At 42.9% G+C, this 24616-nt stretch overlaps 1 protein-coding gene across 1 annotated transcript; it reads left to right on the forward strand.

Moving 5' to 3' along the window:
- Positions 1-456: 456 nt before the first annotated feature.
- LOC121575699 (ethanolamine kinase 1) lies at positions 457-21890 on the forward strand. The gene is made up of 8 exons (XM_041888980.1): positions 457-730; positions 8559-8818; positions 9628-9768; positions 10657-10799; positions 16025-16108; positions 16411-16571; positions 17743-17816; positions 18707-21890. Exons 1-8 carry the CDS (start codon positions 584-586, stop codon positions 18777-18779), a joined length of 1083 nt encoding a protein of 360 aa, XP_041744914.1. The 5' UTR covers positions 457-583; the 3' UTR covers positions 18780-21890.
- The last annotated feature ends 2726 nt before the right edge of the window (positions 21891-24616 follow it).

Here is a 24616-nt window from a genome sequence, read left to right on the forward strand (position 1 = left end):
GTTGATAGAGCATGGCGCTTGCAGTGTTCGATTCCCACGGGAGACCAGTATGAAACATTTTATAAAAAATGTAGACACTCACTACAGTAAGTCGCTCTGGATAAGAGCATCTGCTAAATGACTAAACTGTAAATGTCATTTCAGCCAGTGTATGGCTGTGGATTGACTGCATTGTTTTTAATGGAATGCTGGCATATTGGCAGTTAATAAAAAACAAAAAAATGGAATCATTCCTCTAAAACTGGCTGGTATTTCTCTAACAAACACAGTGCAGATAAGCTTCAAATTCATTGTTTTACACAATATCTTATCACAGCACTGGCAAACCATGGTTGACTAACTCCCTTACCAAAATGGCTGACCTTTTAGACCATCATAAGAAGGTTGATGGCAATGGGGTGAGTCACGGATTCCCCAGCATGCACTGCAAATCGGTTATTTGTATGGGTGGGATTTTCTAAGAGGCGTTGCCGCACTAGAAGCGAGTAGACTTTTTACCTCCGCACACAAGCAAGATTTCATACAAACGCATTTGCAGCCGCCTACAGTGAACTTCTTGTCAATTTAGCTGGAATCTTTCATTATGGCCAACTACATTCATGTACCCGACGAGGCGCCCGCTGTACCCAAAATAGATGTCACATTAGACGAGAACGATTACAGATCTGGTGCATTGAGACTGATCAAGGAACTGAGACCGTTCTGGAAACCATCCGAGGTCAAAATGAAGGTATTACATTTGTCACATTCGACGTATTAATTTCTAATAAGTTTCTACGATGACCGTAGCAGACTAGACAGCCATCATCGGTCACATACTGTTTACCAGGCAGCTATTACCTAATTCTGAAACTGGAGGTGTTGCGCCTTTTTAAATAGAAGCTGCGTCAACTTGCTAGCTAGCAACAGTGTAGCATTCAAGCCAGCCGATTGACGGATGAATCGAGGCAGTGGAATTCATAGGCCTCTTGCTTGACGTAGTTTGTACGTTCTGTATCACATCAGGAGATTGCAACAAAGTATCTATCAAATTCAAGGATATTATAGGCGTCGTCATGCACATAACAGACAACTGGCAGCTGAAGTAGTTGACAAGTAGCTAGCTATGCATTTGATCTGGTGCCAATTTTCTTATGTCATTGTAATATTAACAGTGCCATTCTACGATTGCAAGACTAGGTACAACTTCCAGGAATCGATGATCATGAGTAGGGGGACTGTTTGCTAAGTACCTCAACTCCAACACCTGAGCTGTGCGCACACTAGCTCTCGAAAACCCTTCAGCCACATTACATTCTTCCACATTTGGCCTCCGTGTAAACTACAATTCCGACGCTGTGTTTTAACTTCAATAACCATCGCTTTCGAAACGGTTTTCGAAACATACTGGTATGCCCTTTGTCTTTCATATCAGCGAGAAATAAACTTTCAAATAAAACAGATTGCTACTTACTGTAGCAGTTTTGCACAGATCCATTCACTGCGTGCCTCTAGTTGACGAACTACACTTCCTCTCCTGTTAGTTTACACACAGGTGTTCGAAGCACGCTAGATAACTAATTAGCACAGGTGGCGGCCTATGTCTTCCGTCTGTCTTCCGTAAACAAGCGCTGTAACATGGAGATATGGCCGTGTGGAATTTTATATATTTTTCATTTCTCACTGAAAGATACGTTCCTAATGTTTCCAAAACAGTACCGCAAGCGATGCGTGTTAATGTTTAGCGCAAGAGTTGGGGCTCTTGAAGATGCACTATGCAGAACTCAGCTCTGCCATTTCCTGGTTGTTGACAAAACAAGCACGTATAGTGTAGTCATTGTACCATCTAAACCGCTGTGAAATATATTTTCCATAACCAAAAATATTGTATTTTCAGCAGTTTGAAGCTGGTGTACAAAGTAAAAGACGCATAAGCGACATTTAAAAACGGAAGCATAGAAATAGTGCACATAGAAGAGATCTACGGCTTCTTAGACTTGCTTTCAATAAGAATGACAGATCTATAACACATTTCTGTGTGAATTGAGGGGTCTCCCAAAAAGTTGCATATTGCAGCAAAACGTCACCTATCATCAATAGGCACTAAAGTAGTTGGCATATATGAATGAGGGAAGCAGACTATTTTTTTATGAACCTCCGACTCTTTCAAGTCTATGCACTGATACTTCAAAAATGTAAATTCTTAAACCCTGTAGCAACTGATAATGTAATAACTGTCAATAATGTAATAGGTCCTAATAATTTAGTAACTTTTGCATTTATAATGTAATAAATATTTTTAACACAAACGCAAAGTAATAGTTTTGGCTCATAATATAATAATTATTACATTATGCGTTGATTATTACATTATGAAGTGGGTAAATTATATTTTCATCAATAGTGTAATGACTTAAACCAACAACCTAAAATCACTCTTTCTTTAAAGCTGCAATATGTAACTTTTTGGGCAACCTGACTAAATTCACATAGAAATGTGAGTTATAGAACTCTTTCTCATTGAAAGCAAGTCTAAGAAGTGGTAGTGTTCTGTGCACTCTCTCTGCTTCCTGTTCTTAAGTTCTGTTTTTGATTATTTTAGTTTCAGTTTTGTACACTAGCTTCAAACAGCTGAAAATACAATATTTTTTGTTATGGAAAATATATTTCACAGCGGTTTAGATGGTACAATGATTCTCTACTCTATATAGTGCATTCGGAAAGTATTCAGACCACTTTACTTTTTCCACATTTTGTTACATTACAGCCTGATTCTAAAATTGATTCAATTATATTTTTTCCTCATCAATCTACACACAATACCCCATAATGACAAAGCGAAAATAGGTTTTAAATTTTTTAAGCAAATGTATTACAAATAAAAAACAGAAATACCTTATTTACACAAGTATTCAGACCCTTTGCTATGAGACTCGAAATTGAGCTCAGGTGCATCCTTTTTCCATTGATCATCCTTGAGATGTTTCTACAACTTGATTGGAGTCCACCTGTGGAAATTTCAGTTGAGTGAGTGTGTGTATCCTATATGTATGTTTTTTACTACAAAACGTAGAAATGCACAATTTTCACATATGTTGATGTTGGGGTGGTGCTGGAGATTATGAACTTGAACATTTTAAAAATGTTTCCCTTTAAGTGTCACTCTTGAGGAACACTCCATTTGCATTCATTGCCACAACAGCGAATGTGCATGTGCCAATTGAATCTCAACAAGGAAACAGTCAGTGGTTTTATTTGACTAATGTTTTATTAAAAAGTATGGATTTCAGCAAACCGAGAGAGGCACACAACAACAGAGGGCAAACATAGGGACACAGTAAGGGTTTAAGAGTTTATATTGTTAAAGTATCGCCACATAGCGAGTCAGAGGTTCATAAAAAAAACTCTAGTCTGAGCTCAACTCCGTGGAGGAGTTGAGGTACTTAGCAAGGGGACCAGGGGAGGTTTGTAAAAGTCTGAATTTTTGCCTGGTTTGTTTTGGGCACAGCAACTGTTTTGGGGAGAGCTGTGGTCAGAAGGGAAAGGTTCTCTGGAACTTTGAAACTCCCCCGAGGACATGTGCTAAGACTAATAATTGATGACTGTCAGTCTTCTAGTCTTTTATTTGTTTTATCTTGAAGATATGATCATATCATGTCGTGAGGTCCTTGGCAATTCCCTGCCGAGTCACAAGGTGGTCCGAGTTTTTCTCCTGGCCTCTGTGTGATTTAAAGTTAGGCTAGTCTAAATGGTGAACACACTTTTGAGAATGAAAACGTAGCCTAGATGGCAATTTGCATCAGGACATGGAGTTTTCCATTAACTGGTCTTATGACCCACTAGTCATGTGGTTTATTCATGGCAAACTTTTACAAACCCACCACACAGGTTTACACCACCTAGCTCATGTAAACAAATAGAACAAGTCTGTCATGTATGCTGATTGTAAAACCGAGGCGGTATGGTGACCATACAAGAGCGGCACAATTGGGGGCAATTTCAGTTTCCACCTCGTAAATAAAAACTGAATTGGGGGTGGGTGGTGGGGGGCGTGGTTTCTCTAGGGAAACACAGCTCTAGGGGGTTGTTGTGGACACACACACACACAACCACCCTGCCTATTTTCATTCACAAAGCAAGGACTCAGCACATGCTAGCCATTGCTTGTTCCTGCAAAATAAAATTCCAGACGTGCCTCTACGCTCATGGTCAATCCCTGATAGTGTATGCGATTAGGGGTGGAATGCCTGGCCCCACAGAAATGTTCCAGTTTTCATTGGGGATGAAAACAACCATTGGGTTTAGACCCACCCAGGTAATTCCTATTTTCCCTCAATGCATTCTGGGGTCCTTTTGTTTTTCCATCAGATCTGAAATCCATTGACAACTTTTATAAAGGAACAATAGAATTCAGTCCCAGGATGAAAGTATACTACAGTAGGTGGCAGAATACTGTTTGTGGATGGTAGAGGTCCATTCGTGTTTAGAAATGTCCTCATCCGTAGTATTAATAGAAAGATCTAGCCTACCTGACAGGAAGTCTACTGTACCTGTAGTATAGGCTACCTATAGTAAATATGCTATATAATAGAAGCCTATAGGGTACCTATAGCCATCCCTGTTATGAAAACCAGCATGACTGGACATAAGCCTATAAATATCTGAGTAAATTGTCATATACAGTGAGGGAAAAAAGTATTTGATCCCCCGCTGATTTTGTACGGTTGCCCACTGACAAAGAAATGATCAGTCCATAATTTTAATGGTAGGTTTATTTGAACAGTGAGAGACAGAATAACAACAACAAAAAAATCCAGAAAAACGCATGTCAAAATTTTTATAAATTGATTTGCATTTTAATAAGGGAAATAAGTATTTGACCCCCTCTCAATCAGAAAGATTTCTGGCTCCCAGGTGTCTTTTATACAGGTAACGAGCTGAGATTAGGAGCACACTCTTAAAGGGAGTGCTCCTAATCTCAGCTTGTTACCTGTATAAAAGACACCTGTCCACAGAAGCAATCAATCAATCGGATTCCAAACTCTCCACCATGGCCAAGACCAAAGAGCTCTCCAAGGATGTCAGGGACAAGATTGTAGACCTACACAAGGCTGGAATGGGCTACAAGACCACCACCAAGCAGCTTGGTGAGAAGGTGACAACAGTTGGTGCGATTATTCGCAAATGGAAGAAACACAAAATAACTGTCGATCTCCCTCGGCCTGGGGCTCCATGCAAGATCTCACCTCGTGGAGTTGCAATGATCATGAGAACGGTGAGGAATCAGCCCAGAACTACACGGGAGGATCTTGTCAATGATCTCAAGGCAGCTGGGACCATAGTCACCAAGAAAACAATTGGTAACACACTACGCCATGAAGGACTGAAATCCTGCAGCGCCCGCAAGGTCCCCCTGCTCAAGAAAGTGCATATACATGCCCGTCTGAAGTTTGCCAATGAACATCTGAATGATTCAGAGGAGAACTGGGTGAAAGTGTTGTGGTCAGATGATGCCAAAGAGCTCCATTTTGGTCTCAACTCAACTCGCCGTGTTTGGAGGAGGAGGAATGCTGCCTATGACCCCAAGAACACCATCCCCACCATAATTTTTTACATTGACATTTTAGTCATTTAGCAGACGCTCTTATCCAGAGCGACTTACAGTTAGTGAGTGCATACATTTTTATTTATTTTTAAATGTTTATTATTATTTATTTTTATACTGTCCCCCCGTGGAAATTGAACCCACAACCCTGGCGTTGCAAACGCCATGCTCTACCAACTGAGCTACATCCCTGCCGGCCATTCCCTCCCCTACCCTGGACGACGCTGGGCCAATTGTGCGCTGCCCCATGGGTCTCCCGGTCGCGGCCGGCTACGACAGAACCTGGATTCGAACCAGGATCTCTAGTGGCACAGTGTCTTAGACCACTGCGCCACTCGGGAGACTGGAGGTGGAAACATTATGCTTTGGGGGTATTTTTCTGCTAAGGGGACAGGACAACTTCACCGCATCAAAGGGATGATGGATGGGGCCATGTACCGTCAAATCTTGGGTGAGAACCTCCTTCCCTCAGCCAGGGCATTGAAAATGGGTCGTGGATGGGTATTCCAGCATGACAATGACCCAAAACACACGGCCAAGGCAACAAAGGAGTGGCTCAAGAAGAAGCACATTAAGGTCCTGGAGTGGCCTAGCCAGTCTTCAGACCTTAATCCCATAGAAAATCTGTGGAGGGAGCTGAATGTTCGAGTTGCCAAACGTCAGCCTCGAAACCTTAATGACTTGGAGAAGATCTGCAAAGAGGAGTGGGACAAAATCCCTCCTGAGATGTGTGCAAACCTGGTGGCCAACTACAAGAAACGTCTGACCTCTGTGATTGCCAACAAGGGTTTTGCCACAAAGGACTAAGTAATTTTTTGCAGAGGGGTCAAATACTTATTTCCCTCATTAAAATGCAACTCAATTTATAACATTTTTGACATGCGTTTTTCTGGATTTTTTTTTTTGTTATTCTGTCTCACTGTTCAAATAAACCTACCATTACAATTATAGACTGATCATTTCTTTGTCAGTGGGCAAACGTACAAAATCAGCAGGGGATCAAATACTTTTTTCCCTCACTGTATATATAGTGTTGTAACAATGTGCAAATAGTTAAAGTACAAATGGGAAAATAAATAAACATAAATATGGGTTGTATTTACAATGGTGTTTGTTCTTCACTGGTTGCCCTTTTCTTGTGGCAACAGGTCACACATCTTGCTGCTGTGATTGCACACTGGTTTTTCACCCAGTAGATAAGGTGTTTTCCCTCACTGTATATACACTCACTACTGGTCAAAAGTTTTACAACACCTACTCATTCAAGGGTTTTTCTTTATTTGTACTATTTTCCACATTGTAGAATAATAGTGAAGACATCAAAACTATGAAATAACACATATGGAATCATGTAGTAACCAAAAAAATGTTAAACAAATCAATATATTTTCTTTTTAAGATTCTTCAAAAAGCCACCCTAATTTATTGCGAATAAGAAACTGAAATATTACATTTACATAAGTATTCAGACCCTTTACTCAGTACTTTGTTGAAGCACCTTTGGCAGTGATTACAGCCTCAAGTCTTATTGGGTATGACACTACAAACTTGGCACACCTGTATTTGGGGAGTTTCTCCCATTCTTCTCTGCAGATCCTCTCAAGCTCTGTCATGTTGGATGGGGAGCGTCGCTGCACAGCTATTTTCAGGTCTCTCCAGAGATGTTCGATCAGGTTCCAGTCCGGGCTCTGGCTGGGCCACTTAAGGACATTCAGAGACTTCTCCTGAAGCCACTACTGCATTGTCTTAGCTGTGTGCTTAGGGTTGTTGTCCTGTTGGAAGGGGAACCTTCGCCCCAGTCTGAGGTCCTGAGCGCTCTGGAGCAGGTTTTCATTGAGGATCTCTCTGTACTTTGCTCTGTTCATCTTTCCCTCAATCCTGACTAGTCTCCCAGTCCCTGCTGCTGAAAAACATCCCCACCGCATGATGCTGCCACCACCATGCTTCACCGTAGGGATGGTGCCAGGTTTCCTCCAGACATAACGCTTGGCATTCAGGTCAAAGAGTTCAATCTTGGTTTCATCAGACCAGAGAATCTTGTTTCTCATGGTCAGAGTCCTTTCGGTGCCTTTTGGCAAACTCCAAGAGGGCTGTCATGTTCCTTTTACTGAGGAGTGGCTTCCGTCTGGCCACTCTACCATAAAGGCCTGATTTGTGGAGTGCTGCAGAGATGGTTGTCCTTCTGGAAGGTTCTCCCATCTCCACAGGGGAACTCTGGAGCTCTGTCAGAGTGACAATCGGGTTCTTGGTCACCTCCCTGACCAAGGCCCTTCTCCCCCGATTGCTCAGTTTGGCCAGGCGGCCAGCTCTAGGGAGAGTCTTGGTGGTTCCAAACTTCTTCCATTTAAGAATGATGGAGGCCACTGTGTTCTTGGGGACCTTCAATGCTGCAGACATTTTTTGGTACCCTTCCACAGATCTGTGCCTCGACACAATCCTGTCTCGGAGCTCTACAGACAATTCCTTCGACCTCATGGCTTGGGTTTTGCTCTGACATGCAGTGTCAACTGTGGGACTTCATATACGCAGGTGTGTGTGCCTTTCCAAAACCAGTCCAATCAATTGAATTTACCACAGGTGGACTCCAATCAAGTTGTAGAAACATCTCAAGGATGATCAAACAGGATGCACCAGAGCTCAATTTCAAGTCTCATAGCAATGGGTCTGAATACTTATGTAAACAAGGTATTTCTGTTTTTTATTGTTAATACATTTACAAACATTTCTAAAAAACCTTTTTTCGTTTTGTCATAATCGGGTATTGCGTGTAGATTGAGGAAAACAATTAATTAATTAATTAAATCAATTTTAGAATAAGGCTGTAACGTAACAAAATCTGGAAAAAGGGAAGGGGTCTAAATACTTTCCGAATGCACTATATTTATTTTATACTGAGGCATTGGATGTGATGATGATGATGCTGCCAAATTGTGATAATTTGTCTACTAATCATCTCTTTTTCTCTCTCGATCAGTCCTTCACAGATGGAATCACCAATAAGTTGCTGGGCTGCTACGTGGGCGGGGTCATGCAGGATGTGGTCCTGGTGCGTATCTATGGCAACAAGACAGAGCTGTTTGTGGACCGGGAGAACGAGGTGAAGAGTTTCAGGACGCTCCACGCACACCGCTGCGCCCCGCGTCTCTACTGTACCTTCAACAACGGCCTCTGCTATGAGTTCCTACAGGGCCAGGCACTGGAACCTGAACACATCCGCAGCCTGCCCACGTCCAGGTACAGCTACGCATATAGTTATCCCACCGTGTCGAGTACAACTTGTTGAAACAAGAGCACCCTTAGTCTAAATATTTGAGATAAACACACCCTCCCCCATTGCCAACCCTCTCTCCCCCCCTTAGAAAAAAGCAGAAACTCTGAGCTATCTTACCAGGCCCTAATCTTAGAAGAACTACACCCACACTACACATATAGTACTTTACATAGACCACACCTTTGATATCATGTGTCAAGTCTACCCATTCTCAGGTGAAACCACAGTACACCTGCACTCCTTTACACTTTCCATAGCCTTCGACATTGTCATGTAAGGTGTGGTGCGTCTGTGTACTTATATATGGGGGTGAGTCGGTAAGGAAACATAATGTGACTATTGTTCCCTTGGAGAACATTACTAGCAGTAGAAACACAGGACATAGATACAGTTACAGGTCAGGAGTTTGATTGAAAGCTGATCCTGGATCTATGGATACAGAACCATTCTTTAGCTAACCTGTTCTTCAGCTAAAGCCCAACCACTCCAGGGCTATGCATTCAGTTCACGTGTCCAATATCAGGTACACCGATGTACATAGACAAATATAGCCTCACCCTTAGGTGTAAACTCACCTTAAACTCCATGAGTTGACAGTCTTGTGTTTTTCCTATGACCTGACTTTCATTCAATTCTGGGATTCTTTACAAATATGGCCTCTAGTGTATAAGCCCATACTGAAGTAAGAGTTTTTTACAGTCTTGGCCTCTAGAATTTGGTCCCTCCTCTCAACTCCCTATCGCCAACTCACATCGCTTCCAACACCCTACAGGCTCATCGCGAGGCAGCTGGCTAAGTACCATGCCATCCATGCTCACAACGGATGGGTGCCCCAGTCAGACCTGTGGCTGACAATGGGCAAGTACTTCGCCCTGGTGCCCAAGTTCTTCCAAGACCCAGAGATGAACATGAGGTGAGTGGTGTAGATAAAGAAATGAACTGGGTCCCAATATCCAGACCTGCATGGTACGGAGTATGAAGGCCTGCGTTGGCGTATTCATGCCATGCACACTGAATAGTATGCTAGTTGAGATATTGGGACGTAGTCGAGGTCTAGATAGGAGGACTGAGTTATCTTAGTAGGGACACATGAAATCTGTTGGAGGTTTCTCATCAATACCTTTTTTAAGTTATAAAACTGTTATTATTGGTGCTTAAATATTTTGCCTCCACCCATTGCCTACTTTATGACTCATTAACGGGGCCAGGAGTTTTTCCAGGTCTGGTTACATAGTGATGAGGGCTCTAGTCTGGAACATTCCATTAGGAAGCTGTTGAATGGAACACTAGAGTTGTATGAGAGAGGCTTGTCCTGTGACCTCTGGCATGACTGAGCGATTGCACAGTGAATGACTGGCATTCCTCACAAAGCTTCACCAGGTGTGTTTACCTGAAGAGGACGAGCCCCCTGTCACTCAAACCTCACCCACTGTTCATGAACAATATGTACTGTACAGTTTTAGTTTGGTATGTTGACCATTTTAATAAAGTGGATTTGAGTTGATGCACTACGTTTGGAGTTCAACGCCTTTACAAGACTCCTTTATGCAGTCGTAGTTTATTGATCTGCGATTACGTGTTGATGAGTTTACTCTTGGATGATGTCAGTTTTCTAGTAGATTCCAACCCTCTCCTTTTATTGATCCGAGATGGCACAGTAATACTGTACCTCTGAGATTGCGCAACACCTCTACTTCTTTCCCTGTGTACTTCTGTAATGTGTAATCTCTCTCTCTGTCTCTCGCTCTCTTTCCTTCTTTCTCTCTCTCTCTCAACCTCCATCCTCTCCCTCCATCCCCAGGTTAAACAGTGAGGTGCCTAGTCGAAGGCGACTGAGAGAGGAGATGGTGTGGATGCAGCAGAGTCTGTCTGTGCTGGGCTCTCCTGTAGTCCTCTGCCACAATGACCTGCTGTGTAAGAACATAATCTATAATCAGCAAGGAGGTGAGTCTCACCCTGCACGCCCAAACATACTGCACCTAGCCACTATTGCACTGTCCACCACTACCAGTCACAGGTAGGCCTGATTTCATATACTGCACCAGAGTTTGGGATCAATTCCATTTAAATTCAGTCCATTCGGGAAGTCGACTGAAATTCCAATTCTGATTTTCCACATTGAAGAGAAATGAAGGGAATTGGAAATGGAATTTTAGTTTAGTTCTGAAGTTAAAATAGAATTGAGGCACTGCACTACTGCTCTGCACGGCATTCTCCCAGTCACAAGCCACAAACCACAGGAAGGACTGACCATAGTGTTCAGTAGGTAAAAAATTAGAGAGGACATTCTGAAACAGAAGAGGTATGAAATACCCAAACTTGTTAAATTGGCTTATTTTGGTTTCTGTGTCAGTGTTTTCTCCTGTTTTGCTCAACTGAACAGGGCCTTGGCTTTAGTGCACCTTGTTTAGCCAACTACCATCACAGAGCCAACAGGCTTTGCCCGTCATGCTAGCTAAGGGTGGGAAGGGAGGGTGCTCCGTAGCTCATTTACATTTTCATCAATACATGTTTTTATTTGTGGTTCTTTGGGAATGCTGTTTTGTTTGTGTTGTGAATGCCTTTGGTACTAACGGCCGCCCGTGTACAAAGAGGATGCAAGTAGAAATGGTCACTCAGACCAGACTAGACCCGCCAGGTGGCCAATGGTTGCAGAGGGAATGGTGGGTGTTTTTACCTGAGGGTGGAGGAGGAGAGCATTCTTACCTGAGGCTAAGGTGAGGGAGGGGGAGAGGGATTCAGCTGATTTATACCTGGGGGGGTGGGTGATCTCACAGCTCCTTGTGTCCAGCTTTTCTCTCCTAGGAGTGACAGGCGGGAGCGGCTGGCCAGCCAGAGGGAGGGTTGACAGACCCAGTTCAGAACACACCACTGTTCTACGCCACAGCTCTCAGCTCAGAGCAGCAGTAGGCGCTAACACACTCTCCTTTCACTCAGACAGTGACTGACCGCTCTGTGTTAGCTAGCTCACTGCACCATTTGCTCTTATTACTTTCACTCAGTGACTGACGGCTCTTGCAGTGCTAGCTCTTTACCATACTGTTATCCAACCCAGTGCTAGACCACACCTAGTTTATACGCTTACTTGGTGACAGGATAGCTCTTGTCTGTTTTTATGAGAGGGAGAAGAGGGAAGCCTCAAGCTTCAGCAATGACAAAAAATCATCACCGAAAACAGAACTACAGTTAAAGTGTAAGGAGATCATATATACAGTGGGGGAAAAAAGTATTTAGTCAGCCACCAATTGTGCAAGTTCTCCCACTTAAAAAGATGAGAGAGGCCTGTAATGTTCATCATAGGTACACGTCAACTATGACAGACAAAATGAGAAAAAAAAATCCAGAAAATCACATTGTAGGATTTTTTATGAATTTATTTGCAAATTATGGTGGAAAATAAGTATTTGGTCAATAACAAAAGTTTCTCAATACTTTGTTATATACCCTTTGTTGGCAATGACACAGGTCAAACGTTTTCTGTAAGTCTTCACAAGGTTTTCACACACTGTTGCTGGTATTTTGGCCCATTCCTCCATGCAGATCTCCTCTAGAGCAGTGATGTTTTGGGGCTGTCGCTGGGCAACACGGACTTTCAACTCCCGCCAAAGATTTTCTATGGGGTTGAGATCTGGAGACTGGCTAGGCCACTCCAGGACCTTGAAATGGTTCTTACGAAGCCACTCCTTCGTTGCCCGGGCGGTGTGTTGCCCGGGATCATTGTCATGCTGAAAGACCCAGCCACATTTCATCTTCAATGCCCTTGCTGATGGAAGGAGGTTTTCACTCAAAATCTCACGATACATGGCCCCATTCATTCTTTCCTTTACACGGAACAGTCGTCCTGGTCCCTTTGCAGAAAAACAGCCCCAAAGCATGATGTTTCCACCCCCATGCTTCACATTTTTTTACATTTACGTCATTTTTAGCTGATGCTCTTATCCAGAGCGACTTACAGTTAGTGCATACATTATTTTCATACTGGCCCCCCGTGGGAAACGAACCCACAACCCTGGCGTTGCAAACGCCATGCTCTATCAACTGAGCTACCTCCCTGCCTGCCATTCCCTCCCCTACCCTGGACGACGCTGGGCCAATTGTGCGCCGCCCCATTGGTCTCCCGGTTGCGGCCGGCTACAGCAGAGCCTGGATTTGAACCAGGATCTCTAGTGGCACAGCTAGCACTGCGATGCAGTGCCTTAGACCACTGCGCCACTCGGGAGGCCTGTAACAGTAGGTATGGTGTTCTTTGGATGCAACTCAGCATTCTTTGTCCTCCAAACACGACGAGTTGAGTTTTTACCAAAAAGTTATATTTTGGTTTCATCTGACCATATGACATTCTCCCAATCCTCTTCTGGATCATCCAAATGCACTCTAGCAAACTTCAGACGGGCCTGGACATGTACTGGCTTAAGCAGGGGGACACGTCTGGCACTGCAGGATTTGAGTCCCTGACGGCGTAGTGTGTTACTGATGGTAGGCTTTGTTACTTTGGTCCCAGCTCTCTGCAGGTCATTCACTAGGTCCCCCCGTGTGGTTCTGGGATTTTTGCTCACCGTTCTTGTGATCATTTTGACCCCACGGGGTGAGATCATGCGTGGAGCCCCAGATCGAGGGAGATTATCAGTGGTCTTGTATGTCTTCCATTGCTCCCACAGTTGATTTCTTCAAACCAAGCTGCTTACCTATTGCAGATTCAGTCTTCCCAGCCTGGTGCAGGTCTACAATTTTGTTTCTGGTGTCCTTTGACAGCTCTTTGGTCTTGGCCATAGTGGAGTTTGGAGTGTGACTGTTTGAGGTTGTGGACAGGTGTCTTTTATACTGATAACAAGTTCAAACAGGTGCCATTAATACAGGTAACGAGTGGAGGACAGAGGAGCCTCTTAAAGAAGAAGTTACAGGTCTGTGAGAGCCAGAAATTTTGCTTGTTTGTAGGTGACCAAATACTTATTTTCCACCATAATTTGCAAATAAATTAGGGTTAGAAATTAGGGTTCGAATTTTTTCCCTCAATTTGTCTGTCATAGTTGACGTGTACCTATGATGACAATTACAGGCCTCATCTTTTTAAGTGGGAGAACTTGCACAATTGGTGGCTGACTAAATACTTTTTTCCCCCACTAGCTCTTTTAACCACAATAGTCTCTCAGCGACAGTTCCATTACTGTCTCTCTGTGAGAGCAGAGGGAAGCCTCTTCCTTCCAACAATAACAAAACCGTTTACCCCCTGAAACTGACTAAAGTGAAAGGTTAGGGAAACTTTTTAAACTTGTTGTAACTTCCCTTATTTAAGATGTTTAAAAGGGTCATTTCAGTTCACCCAATAAGAGAGCAGGGTTGTTTGTCTCATTCAGCTGAAAAACTGTCCTCCCTTTTTTTCCCAAGGCCTCATCCCTCTGTTTATCTTTCTGCTCTGTCAAGTCAGGTGATGAAGGGAGGGAGAGAAGTAGTCAAATTCTGCCCCAAGTCTGAGTGTCAAACCTGTGTTGCTTAGATTACAACAGGAAGCCACTCAATTCTCTCATTTGCATAGGAGCAGGGAGGTGTCGTGCCATTGGGTCCCATGTGGACCAATCAGAATGCAGCTTTGAAGGGGCCTGTTGCGAAAAGGGGGGGTGTGTGAGCCCAAAGGAGAGGAGAGCGTTGGCAGTGGCAGTTTCTGCAGTTTGTGTGACTGTGGTTGTGTGTGAATGTGTGAGAGAGAGAGTGTGTGTCTGTGTCTGTGTCTGTGTGTGTGTGTGTGATGGATGTGAGTTTGCCCAAACCTTTTCGTCTGCTGTACAGGGCTACTAGCCACTGACTGGAGGTGTTCTGTTGTGTCCCGCTAGAACCGCACGGCGTCCGGTAACCATCTCACGTGTCTTTACTAAGTCAACCTCAGAAACACACACCAAAACACTCACACACACTGTATGTGAAACTGTACTGTGACAAACACACATCATTTGGAATTTAGGGTGCTTCAACAAGCACTCTTGAATATGACCTGCATAGTAAATCAAATGCTTAAACTATAAAGACCCTACAGCATTTGAATGGGTATTTTCTTGTCAGGGAGAGAGCTAAAACAGCTCTTGTAGTTAGATTTGGGGGTAAGGCTTTGCATGTTGACGTCACCTCATGCAATACTGTTTCTTCACTAGAGGGCAGTGTTGCATCTCTTTACCTCCAGCCACATTAATTCTGCATGGTCCCTCTTTTTCCATCTTTCCACCACAATCTCTTTCTCAATAACCTTTTACCCAATCAATTCCACTGCAAGTTCCACAACTGCATGTGAACCAAACTAACCCAATATAAACATTTCGACTTCTCTTTTATCGCTTTCATATTCCTCTGTGTATTTATTGAATTATAACATATCTCACTAACCAAACAACAAAAACTAAACATGTAAAAACGACTCAACATTATTCCTCTGTGTATAATAGCATCTGTGTGAGCTCATTTGTTTGTGAAGCCAATCAGGAGATTTCCTGGAAGAAGTTCATAACGGAATTGGATAATCCAATTTGTTTTCCAATCACATGACTGGCTCCTGTAGCTTATATTGGGATTGGGATCACCCCACTCTTACATAATGGCAGAAAACATGGAAGTGAAACCGAGAAGAAGAACATAAATAAAATCAATCTCTTTGAACTCTATTTTGAAAAAATCAGTTCTCAACTTTTTCCAGAGCACTTTCAAATTCAAACTGGGTGAAAGCTGGTCCTAGATCTAAATGTTTTTTTTTTTTTTTTTGCCAACTCCTCTAACTCGTCTGACTGTTATATAACATGACAACCACTGTCATGACAACGCTATACAGAGGAATCGGCTAAAGCACATACACCTGTTTGGGACCAGGCGAACTGCATGGCTGACTCAATTAGGCCTATATGTCTGTCTAGCTCTATCAACTTTGTATGTCTGTCTATCTGTATCAACTTTCTTGTCTTCATTTTCTCTAAGCATTCTCATCTGCGCCTCACTTCCCTTCAAAATGCAAACTCTTACTCCTCAACCCCAGAGGCCTACAATATTTATAGTAGGCTGTCAATCAGGCATCAGAACCACTTAGACTAGAGACAGGGATGATAATGGGTTAATAATGCACAGCTTTATCATTTATAATGTGACTGGTCTCTGTCCTGTTCTAAACAAACCTTCCTCTCTGCTCCTTTCAGAAAATGTGAAGTTCATTGACTACGAATACGCTGGGTACAATTACCAAGCCTATGACATTGGGAACCACTTCAATGAATTTGCAGGTAAGAGAGTGTGTGTTTTGGGTCACGTTACCAAGTGTGAATGGTCATTGGTCATTTTACTAAGTGCTGCGTGTATGTGTTGTTGTCCTCTGTAGCTCAGTTGGTAGAGCATGTCGCTTGCAACGCCAGGATAGTGGGTTCAATTCCCAGGACGTAAAATGTATGCACGCATGACTGCTTTGGATACAAGCATCTGCTAAATGACATATTATGGGCAGTGTGTTAAGCGTATGTTTGGTCATTGTGCTAAGCATATCTGTGTTTTAACCTTTTACTTAGCATGTGTATGTGTGTCCTGTTAGGTCTGAATGAGGTGGACTACAGCCACTACCCAGAGCGAAGCTTGCAGCTGCAGTGGCTGCGCTCGTACCTGGAGGCCTATAAGGAACACAAAGGTCAAGGGTCAGAGGTCACTGAGCCAGAGGTGGAGGTGCTCTACGTACAGGTCAACCGCTTCTCCCTGGTGAGTTCATTCTCCTTTTTTTTGTTGTTGTGGTTAATTTGTGGTTTACGCCCAAGACAAAGTTGTCACATTTTTATTTGAGCTTTGTTTACAAGATTAAGTATTAGACCAATGTTCAGTGAGACTTTGAGACAGGGAAATCAGTCAGTAGTGTTCCTAGGTAAAGTTGAAAGGCTCTTTTGAGGCTTTTCACAAGGAGATCTTCAATGCCAGTCATCTGTCTGTTTGAATGTTCTCAGTTCATCATCTTCAACTCAACTCTTTCTTCATCCCCTCTGCTCTTCTCCGCTCACTTCTTTCAGAGAAACAACAAAATGTACCCAAAACAAATCAATTGCACAAGAATGTGTATTGTTCGGGTGAATCGCTGAAGGTTAATTGGTTGGTCCTTTAATCAATAGTTAGGGCAGTGTAGTCTTGTGTTGAACTATCCACCGATACCTAGCAGAAATGGTTGTTTCCCTGAACACATAGACACATCTAGAAGGTATGTCCCCTGGGAATCCAAAGGCAGAGGAGTACTTTGAAAGAAACACTTAGTAGACCTGCAAATGAGACAAACAAAGCAGGAGAAATGGCTTTGTAAATATTTCTAATTGACTGTCTGACTGTTTGCTGTCACATAGAGAGAAGTGACCTTGCAAACGTATTGAAAACGAATGAGAAGAGTTATGCCTTGTTATGGACAATAGGAGTCCCTGGGGGTATAATAGCCATACATTAGCTATACATAGGGGTATGTTCTGCTAATCCATAGGTTAAACATGGCAACAGAAGCTTGCTGTACCTTTTTTTGAAGTAGGGAGACTCTATATAGCAGCCTCCTTAGAGATTTCCAGGACAATCTAGAATTCTCATTTTGTACAGTCAACCGTAGCACTCTCCTGGGCGACAATCCCAACACCACCTGAGACTCGCCCTACCTCCTCCTTTGGTAACTACACTCACGTGTGTTTACTGTAGATAGAAGTGGTAGCCTTGGTTTCGGTCTGTTTCTGCTGTGGACAACTCCTTTGTTGGTTGTCACTATGGGCTTTCTCATGTTTGGCGTGACAATAGTGTTGGTTAAAGACTTCCATTCCGGTCAGGACTATGAACAGTGACCCACATTCAATAATATGACTATCCCCCATTTCTTTCTCTCTCCCTATCTCCTTCTCCCTCTCTCCAGGCATCTCATTTCTTCTGGGGCCTGTGGGCTCTGATTCAGGCAGAGTTTTCCACCATTGATTTTGACTTCCTGGGGTAAGTGGCTTCAAAAATATAGGTTTTATCCAGAGACAAGTCGAGAGTTTGGGACTATAAAGTTCTATCTGCAAAAAGATGATTCTGAGATAATTGGCTTTAGAGTTCGAACCCTCATTGGTGTGAATGGTGTCAGCAATTTGTATATTGTAATCTTTTCATCTTAACAACATGAATTGGGGTATTTAGAGTGCCATATAGGTAGAGAACATTGAACAAAACAAGGCTTTGTCAGTAACTCAAATGTTAATATTATTTTCTTTACCCCCAATTTCGATCTTGTCTCATCGCTGCAACTCCCCAACGTGCTCGGGAGGCGAAGGTCGAGTCATGCGTCCTCTGAAACATGACCCGCCAAACCGCGCTTCTTAACACCCGCCCGCTTAACCCGGAAGCCCACCGCACCAATGTGTCGGAGGAAACACCATTCAACTGATGACCGAGGTCAGTCTGCAGGCGCATGGCTGCCACAAGGAGTTGCTAGAGCGCGATTAGCCGAGTAAAGCGCACCCCCCCCGCCCTATGGGACTCCCGATCACGGCCGGTTGTGACACAGTCCGGGATTGAACCCAGGTCTGTAGTGACACCTCTAGCACTGCGATGCAGTACCTTAGACCGCTGCGCCATTTGGGAGGCCCAAGTAACTCAATTTTGACAAAAACGCAGATAGAACCTTATAGTCCCAAGCTCTCGAAGACATGACATTACAGCCATAGCAGATATAACATATTTATAGATTCTGTAATAATGTAAATTGTTGAGTACTTTCTTTCACTCTGAAGGCCTACTTTTGATATTATGCCCTGACACTGCATCTTGCTTTCTTATGATATATTGTCACTGACTTGATATCTTGTTACTAAAGTCGTACATTTGCTCGCTCGTTTCAGATACGCAGTCCTTCGCTTCAGCCAGTACTTCAAGATGAAGCCAGAGGTTGCAGCACTGAACTTTCCAGAATAAAAGTCCTCCTCCCTAACTGGTCCTCATGTCCACCGTAGAGTGCCCTCTAGGGGGTGTCGTAAAGAAGACCTGGAGAGAGCCCAGCCCACGCTTCCTGTGGATTTCATTCGGCACTCACTAGAGACTCATAGAACCCTATGGGAACTTATAGAACCCTTTTGAGAACTCATAGCTGTTAGAAACCATGACTCGCCATCCATTAACACTCCACAGGGCCAAATCCATAGTCATATAGAAGCCTAGAACCATGCACTTCTTCATAAAGACTAAAGTCTTTAAGACCCAGTCCTCCAAAATGTCCAAATATGCAAGAAAAAAATGAAGAAAACTATCATGGCTATTTTTGTTAAGAACAACCAAATGAAAACAGTGCCATGTAAAATATGGTGAATTCAGTGTGAAATTCCAGTAGCATCTCTCACCCCAGTCTGTGCCCGCCCATAGGGGTAGCTCGCAACAGGGGAGACCTAGACCAACTCTGTAACTTGTCTCCTGTGTTGTGCTGCTGACTGACTGAATATTAGTGTGTGTGGGCTCACTCAGAGCCATTCATATTGGATATATACATCTCTTGTCTGGGCTCACTGGTCCACTGATTATTTAGTCACCAGTATATCTGTTGGTTTAATGGTAGGCTATATAATAAGTTACCAATATGTGTTGGTGCACTTGTGGTAGTCACCAATATATATTTGTTGGTCGATTGGTTAGATTACTTAGGTAGTGTCTCCTAGGTAATTCATTCTGTTCCCCTGTGTGAAGCGACGTCCACTTCCCTACCGTAACTAGGCTGTAGTTTGATTCATGGGAAATGTGTCATCATGACGACGGCCAGGACTATTTCCTGACCATTTCCTGGAAAAACTCTGACCAGGAGAAACTCTGGGCCTGGGGCCTTGTGGTCAGGAAACCCTCCAAGCCCTAGTCATGACAGTGCTATGTTCACTGTATAAAGTCATTTAGATTCACTTTTTGATTTATCATGTAACCTCATGGGGCAATTGCATTTGGCTAGACACGGCCTAGTCCTGGACTAAAATACAGGCACTTTCAATGGAGAGTTGATGTTCAATGGAGTCACCATTGAAAGTCATTTTTAGTCAAGAAGTATAGGCTTAAGCTGGTTTAGTGTTGCCTGGCTACCCTTCCACCTCGCTCCGGCCAACTGACGTTTCTTCTCAATGATGAGTCTGGATTTGCCTCCCTCCCTGATGATTTCTAGAATGCGAACACATTCTGACCAATCTGATTGGTCCCAGAAACTGATGGGTTGGGCCAGAGCCGGCCTACATGGATGACGTTATCAACTTTGAAACTATGGTTAGATTTTTTTTGGGACTATCCAATCGCTGATTAATTTGTTTTGTAAAACGCCCCTCATTTTGAAGTCACACAAACAACTTCTAGAATGGCAGTTTCAGACTGAATGTATGTAGCGATTGCTAGAGCAGCGTAATTAAATTCAGGGTGAGTTGTCTGACAAGGTTTAGTGCAACTGGCTGTGAGACAACTGAGAGTAAGACCTATGATTGGAGGACCAACGGCTTTGGTAGTGAGTGTCTTTGAAAGACTTCTCTTTATCTGAAAGAGTCTCTCTGTAACAGTATAGTTCTTCATCTGTTTATAAAGTATGCGCTGCTTGGTTCCATGAGTTCTTTAAGAAAAAAAGTTCATCTAATAGGTCAAAACCAACCTACACCAAAGTGCTGATATTTTTTGCTTGTACATAATTGCACATTGTATTTTTCCGTTTAGAAATAATAATATTGATGTATAATATTTACTTTTTAAAAAGTACAGTTTTTATACCTATTTAAGTGATGAACTGTTTTCTGACTGGGAGGTCTTGGAGAGTATGTTAGGAGTGTGTTAAAACAGCTTCAACGTTAGTCAGGGTTGGTCTGTGCGGTCACTGTACAGACGCCTGGATGAAGAGACCACTTGATAGGCTGCTGAAATAGCACCATATTCCCTACATAGTGCACTACTTTATAGGGCTCTGGTCAAAAATAGTCCAGTGTACAGAGAATAGGGTGCCATTTCAGATGCAGCCATAGACTGTATTTTCCATTCATACTCTACACCCCCATGCCCAACGGTATTAGTCTGCAGACTTGCAGCTGGGTCCTATGGGGTGCTAGCACCTTTGAGAACCGTATTTCAGGAACCGGCTGCGAGTCTGCAGCCCGACGCCTCTCCCCATACCCTACTGTTGCTCTTGATCTGTGTAGCCATCTGCATGTAAACTTAACCCCATCTACTGTAGCAAAGAAACAACAAACTGGGAAGTCAGCCAGGCACTACGGTATATGCCTGTCTTAACGCTGTTCACTTTTTGTTTTGAGCTTGCCTTTCTTTTGATGTGGTTTTATTTAATGGTAATCAACATGTCTGGGTCTATGACTGCAGTGTCAGAGCTGGTAGGTCTATCTTCCTTCACTGGGAAATGGAGGACGGGTAAGAAATCGGTTGTTGTTGATCAGATCCTAACTTGAGAGATGTTGCGCGCTAAGTTACTCAACTTTTGTGAAAGTTCTCTGACATCAGTGCATGGATTTATGAAAAGGTTTGTTTTACACTTTAGTCTGAAGTTATGGTTGCGTCCTTTAGAATCATGAATCATGTTTGTGTGTTGTCCTCTTTTCTGCAGACCTTGTCATGTTTTTAACCACACATGGTCCACATAATACTGACATACTGTCAAATTGTACAGCTATAGCGTACATGTGTCCGCTATGTTAAAAATGAATTATGAAAACACTCTGTAACGCAAGTCTGTTTCCCTGTTGAGTTTCATTCTGAAATGAACACAAGACCACTGTAAAAAGCGACAACACTTTCAGCTTACTCAATACTGGTCTGCTTCTCTAAAACTTGTATAAATGCGCTTTATTTCTTCTCTGGCATTTGTAGCATATGTGTATATGTACATTTCAAAATCAAATGTATTATCTTTGCTTGAACTGTCAAATGTGAATGAATGTACATAGAGGCAGTTTTTTTTCTAAACATTGCTCTAACATCAAAAAGTAGTCTTTGTTTAACTGTGAAATCTAACTTTTGAATACTGTACACAAGTTTATTGAAAGGAGATTAAAGTATATTACCCAATCCTGTTTCTTTTTTTAAAATGCCCCTCTGTTAACATTCCTTCTGTATTTCTCGAGGGATCAGGCTGTTTGATTTTGATTGACATTACTCCGAGCCAGAAGTATTTGCCTGTTAACCACAGACCTACCACGAGGTTACCAGGAGATGGCGCCAAACATATGATCAAATGAAAGGCCAAGCGTTGTTGCACTGTACAGGTAACTGCCAAAAGAAAGGAAACACTTGAGTAAATGAGGGATCTAAAGTGTGGCTCAGTTGGAAGAGCATGGTGCTTGCAGCGCCAGGGTTGTGTGTTCTGTTCCCACGGGGACCAGTATGAAAAATGGATGCACTCGCTACTGTAAGTCTCTGGATAAGAGCCTCTGCTAAATTACTAAATGTTAAAGTACAGTGTATGTAGAAAGCAGGTGCTTCCACACAGGTGTGGTTCCTGAGTTAATTAAGCAATTAACATCCCATCATGTTTAAAAATGCCCAGTTTACCATTATTTTGGCAACCATGGCTCAAAGAAGAGTTCTCAGTGACTAAAAGAGGGGTCTCAAAGGAGCATAGGGGATTGCGTGTGTGTGACCAGATCTCAACCCAATTGGGAGATTCTGGACTGGCGCCTGAGACAATTTTCCACCACCAACAAAACACCAAATGGAATTTATTGTGGAAGAATGTTGCATCCCTCCAATAGAGTTCCAGATACTTGTAGAATCTCTGCCAAGGCGCATTGAAGCTGTTCTGGCAACTCCCTACTAAGACACTTTGTTGGTGTTTCCTATGGCATAAGGGGACGATGAGCGGATAAAAGGCAATCCGTAATTTCGATGAAGACATTAATGAGCGAGCTAGGACGGACGTAGTCAATATAACTATTTGTTCAGCACTTTTGAAATGTACAGGGACAGAATTCAGAACATGGGCCGTTCTTACACCAAGTCAGAACCATAGGATAAATAAAGAGGGCATATAAGCAGACAATGAAAGCTCTTACAGTATTCAATGATTACGTTTCTCTAAAACAGGCTATGTGTACCACCAAGTCAGAACAATAGGCTAAATTATGAGGGGGGAAAGGGACCATTCTAAAATGGATTAAGTTAATTGTTTTCTTATTCTAAAATGGATTAAGTTAATTGTTTTCCTCATCAATCTACACACCTGTCTATATAAGGTCCAACACTTGACAGTGCATGTCAGAGAAAAACACAAGCAATGAGGTCAAAGGAATTGTCCGTAGAGCTCCGAGACAGGATTGTGTCGAGGCACAGATCTGGGGAAGGATACCAAAAAATGTCTGCCACATTGAAGGTCCCCAAGAACACAGTGGCCTCCATCATTCTTAAATGGAAGAAGTTTGGAACCACCAAGACTCTTCCTAGAGCTGGCCGCCCGGCCAAACTGAACCCAATGGTCACTCTGACAGAGCTCCATAGTTCCTCTGTGGAAATGGGAGAACCTTCCAGAAGGGTAACCATCTCTGCAGCACTCCATCAATCAGGCCTTAATGGTAGAGTGGACAGATGGAAGCCACTCCTCTGTAAAAGGCACATGACAACCTGCTTGGAGTTTGCCAAAAGGCACCTAAAGTACTCAGACCATGAGAAACAAGATTCTCTGGTCTGATGAAACCAAGATTGAACTCTTTGGCCTGAATGTCAAGCGTCACGTCTGGAGAAAACCTGGCACCATCCCTACGGTAAAGCATGGTGGCGCTTCAACAAAGTACTGAGTAAAGGGTCTGAATATTTATGTAAATGTGATATTTCAGTTTTTCTAAAAACCTGTGTTTGCTTTGTCATTATGGGGTATTGTGTGTAGATTGATGAGGGGGGGGAATGTAATCCATTTTAGAATAAGGCTGTAATGTAACAAATGTGGAAAAAGTCAAGGGGTCAGAATTATTTCCGAATGCACTGTATCCCCCTGGCATATTACATCATTTATGCAGCAGCATACAATACATTTTTGGCGGTCCTTGTGGGCAAATCAAAGTCTGGCATTCTCTGGATTTATGGTGCCTTCAAGACATCAGTGATCTTCAGGTCGGAGCTCTAGAAAGAGGCCCGAGTTCCCGACTTGGAATTCGAGATGTATGACCGTTCAAAACGTATTTTCCCAGTCGGAGCTCGTTTTCGTCCGAGTTCCCAGTTGTCTTGAACTCACTGAAGTCTGAGATTTCCCAGTTCCGAGTTTCCAGTTGTTTTGAATGCGCCACAAGTCATGCTGGATTGACAGCATGACCAATGTATTCAACCTTTTCTGGCCGATGGTGTTGAATGTTTATCCTTTTGAGCTTGGAAAAGAGACCCTTAAACCCAGACTTGGACCACACTCCCACTCCACTGAATAGCAGGCTAGTGATTGCTTTGCAACGCTTGCAGTTAGCCACTGATTCCTTCCAAACCACTCATTGTTGAATTTGCGATTTCTAACTTGTGTAATGTTTATGTCCAATGGCCGATGAGCACCGATACGTTTTATCTATAATTTCTCTTAATTTGACAAGGATGAAAAGGATTTGCCAGTAGATTGTCAATGTGATTCATGACTGCTTGTCTAGCTTTCTAGCTAAGATTTTGAAAGTATGATGTTGACATCAGTCCAATCAAAGCTACGGTAGATATAACGTGATTTGACGTAATTTTATCTGTGGCCAATGACCTTGAGCCTTCTTGGATGGGCACTTCTAATGCAAATCTATGGCAGCACACAAGGGGCTTGAATTTTCGAGCTC

Source organism: Coregonus clupeaformis, unplaced genomic scaffold (assembly GCF_020615455.1).
Source record: "Coregonus clupeaformis isolate EN_2021a unplaced genomic scaffold, ASM2061545v1 scaf0009, whole genome shotgun sequence".
Lineage (NCBI taxonomy): Eukaryota > Metazoa > Chordata > Actinopteri > Salmoniformes > Salmonidae > Coregonus > Coregonus clupeaformis.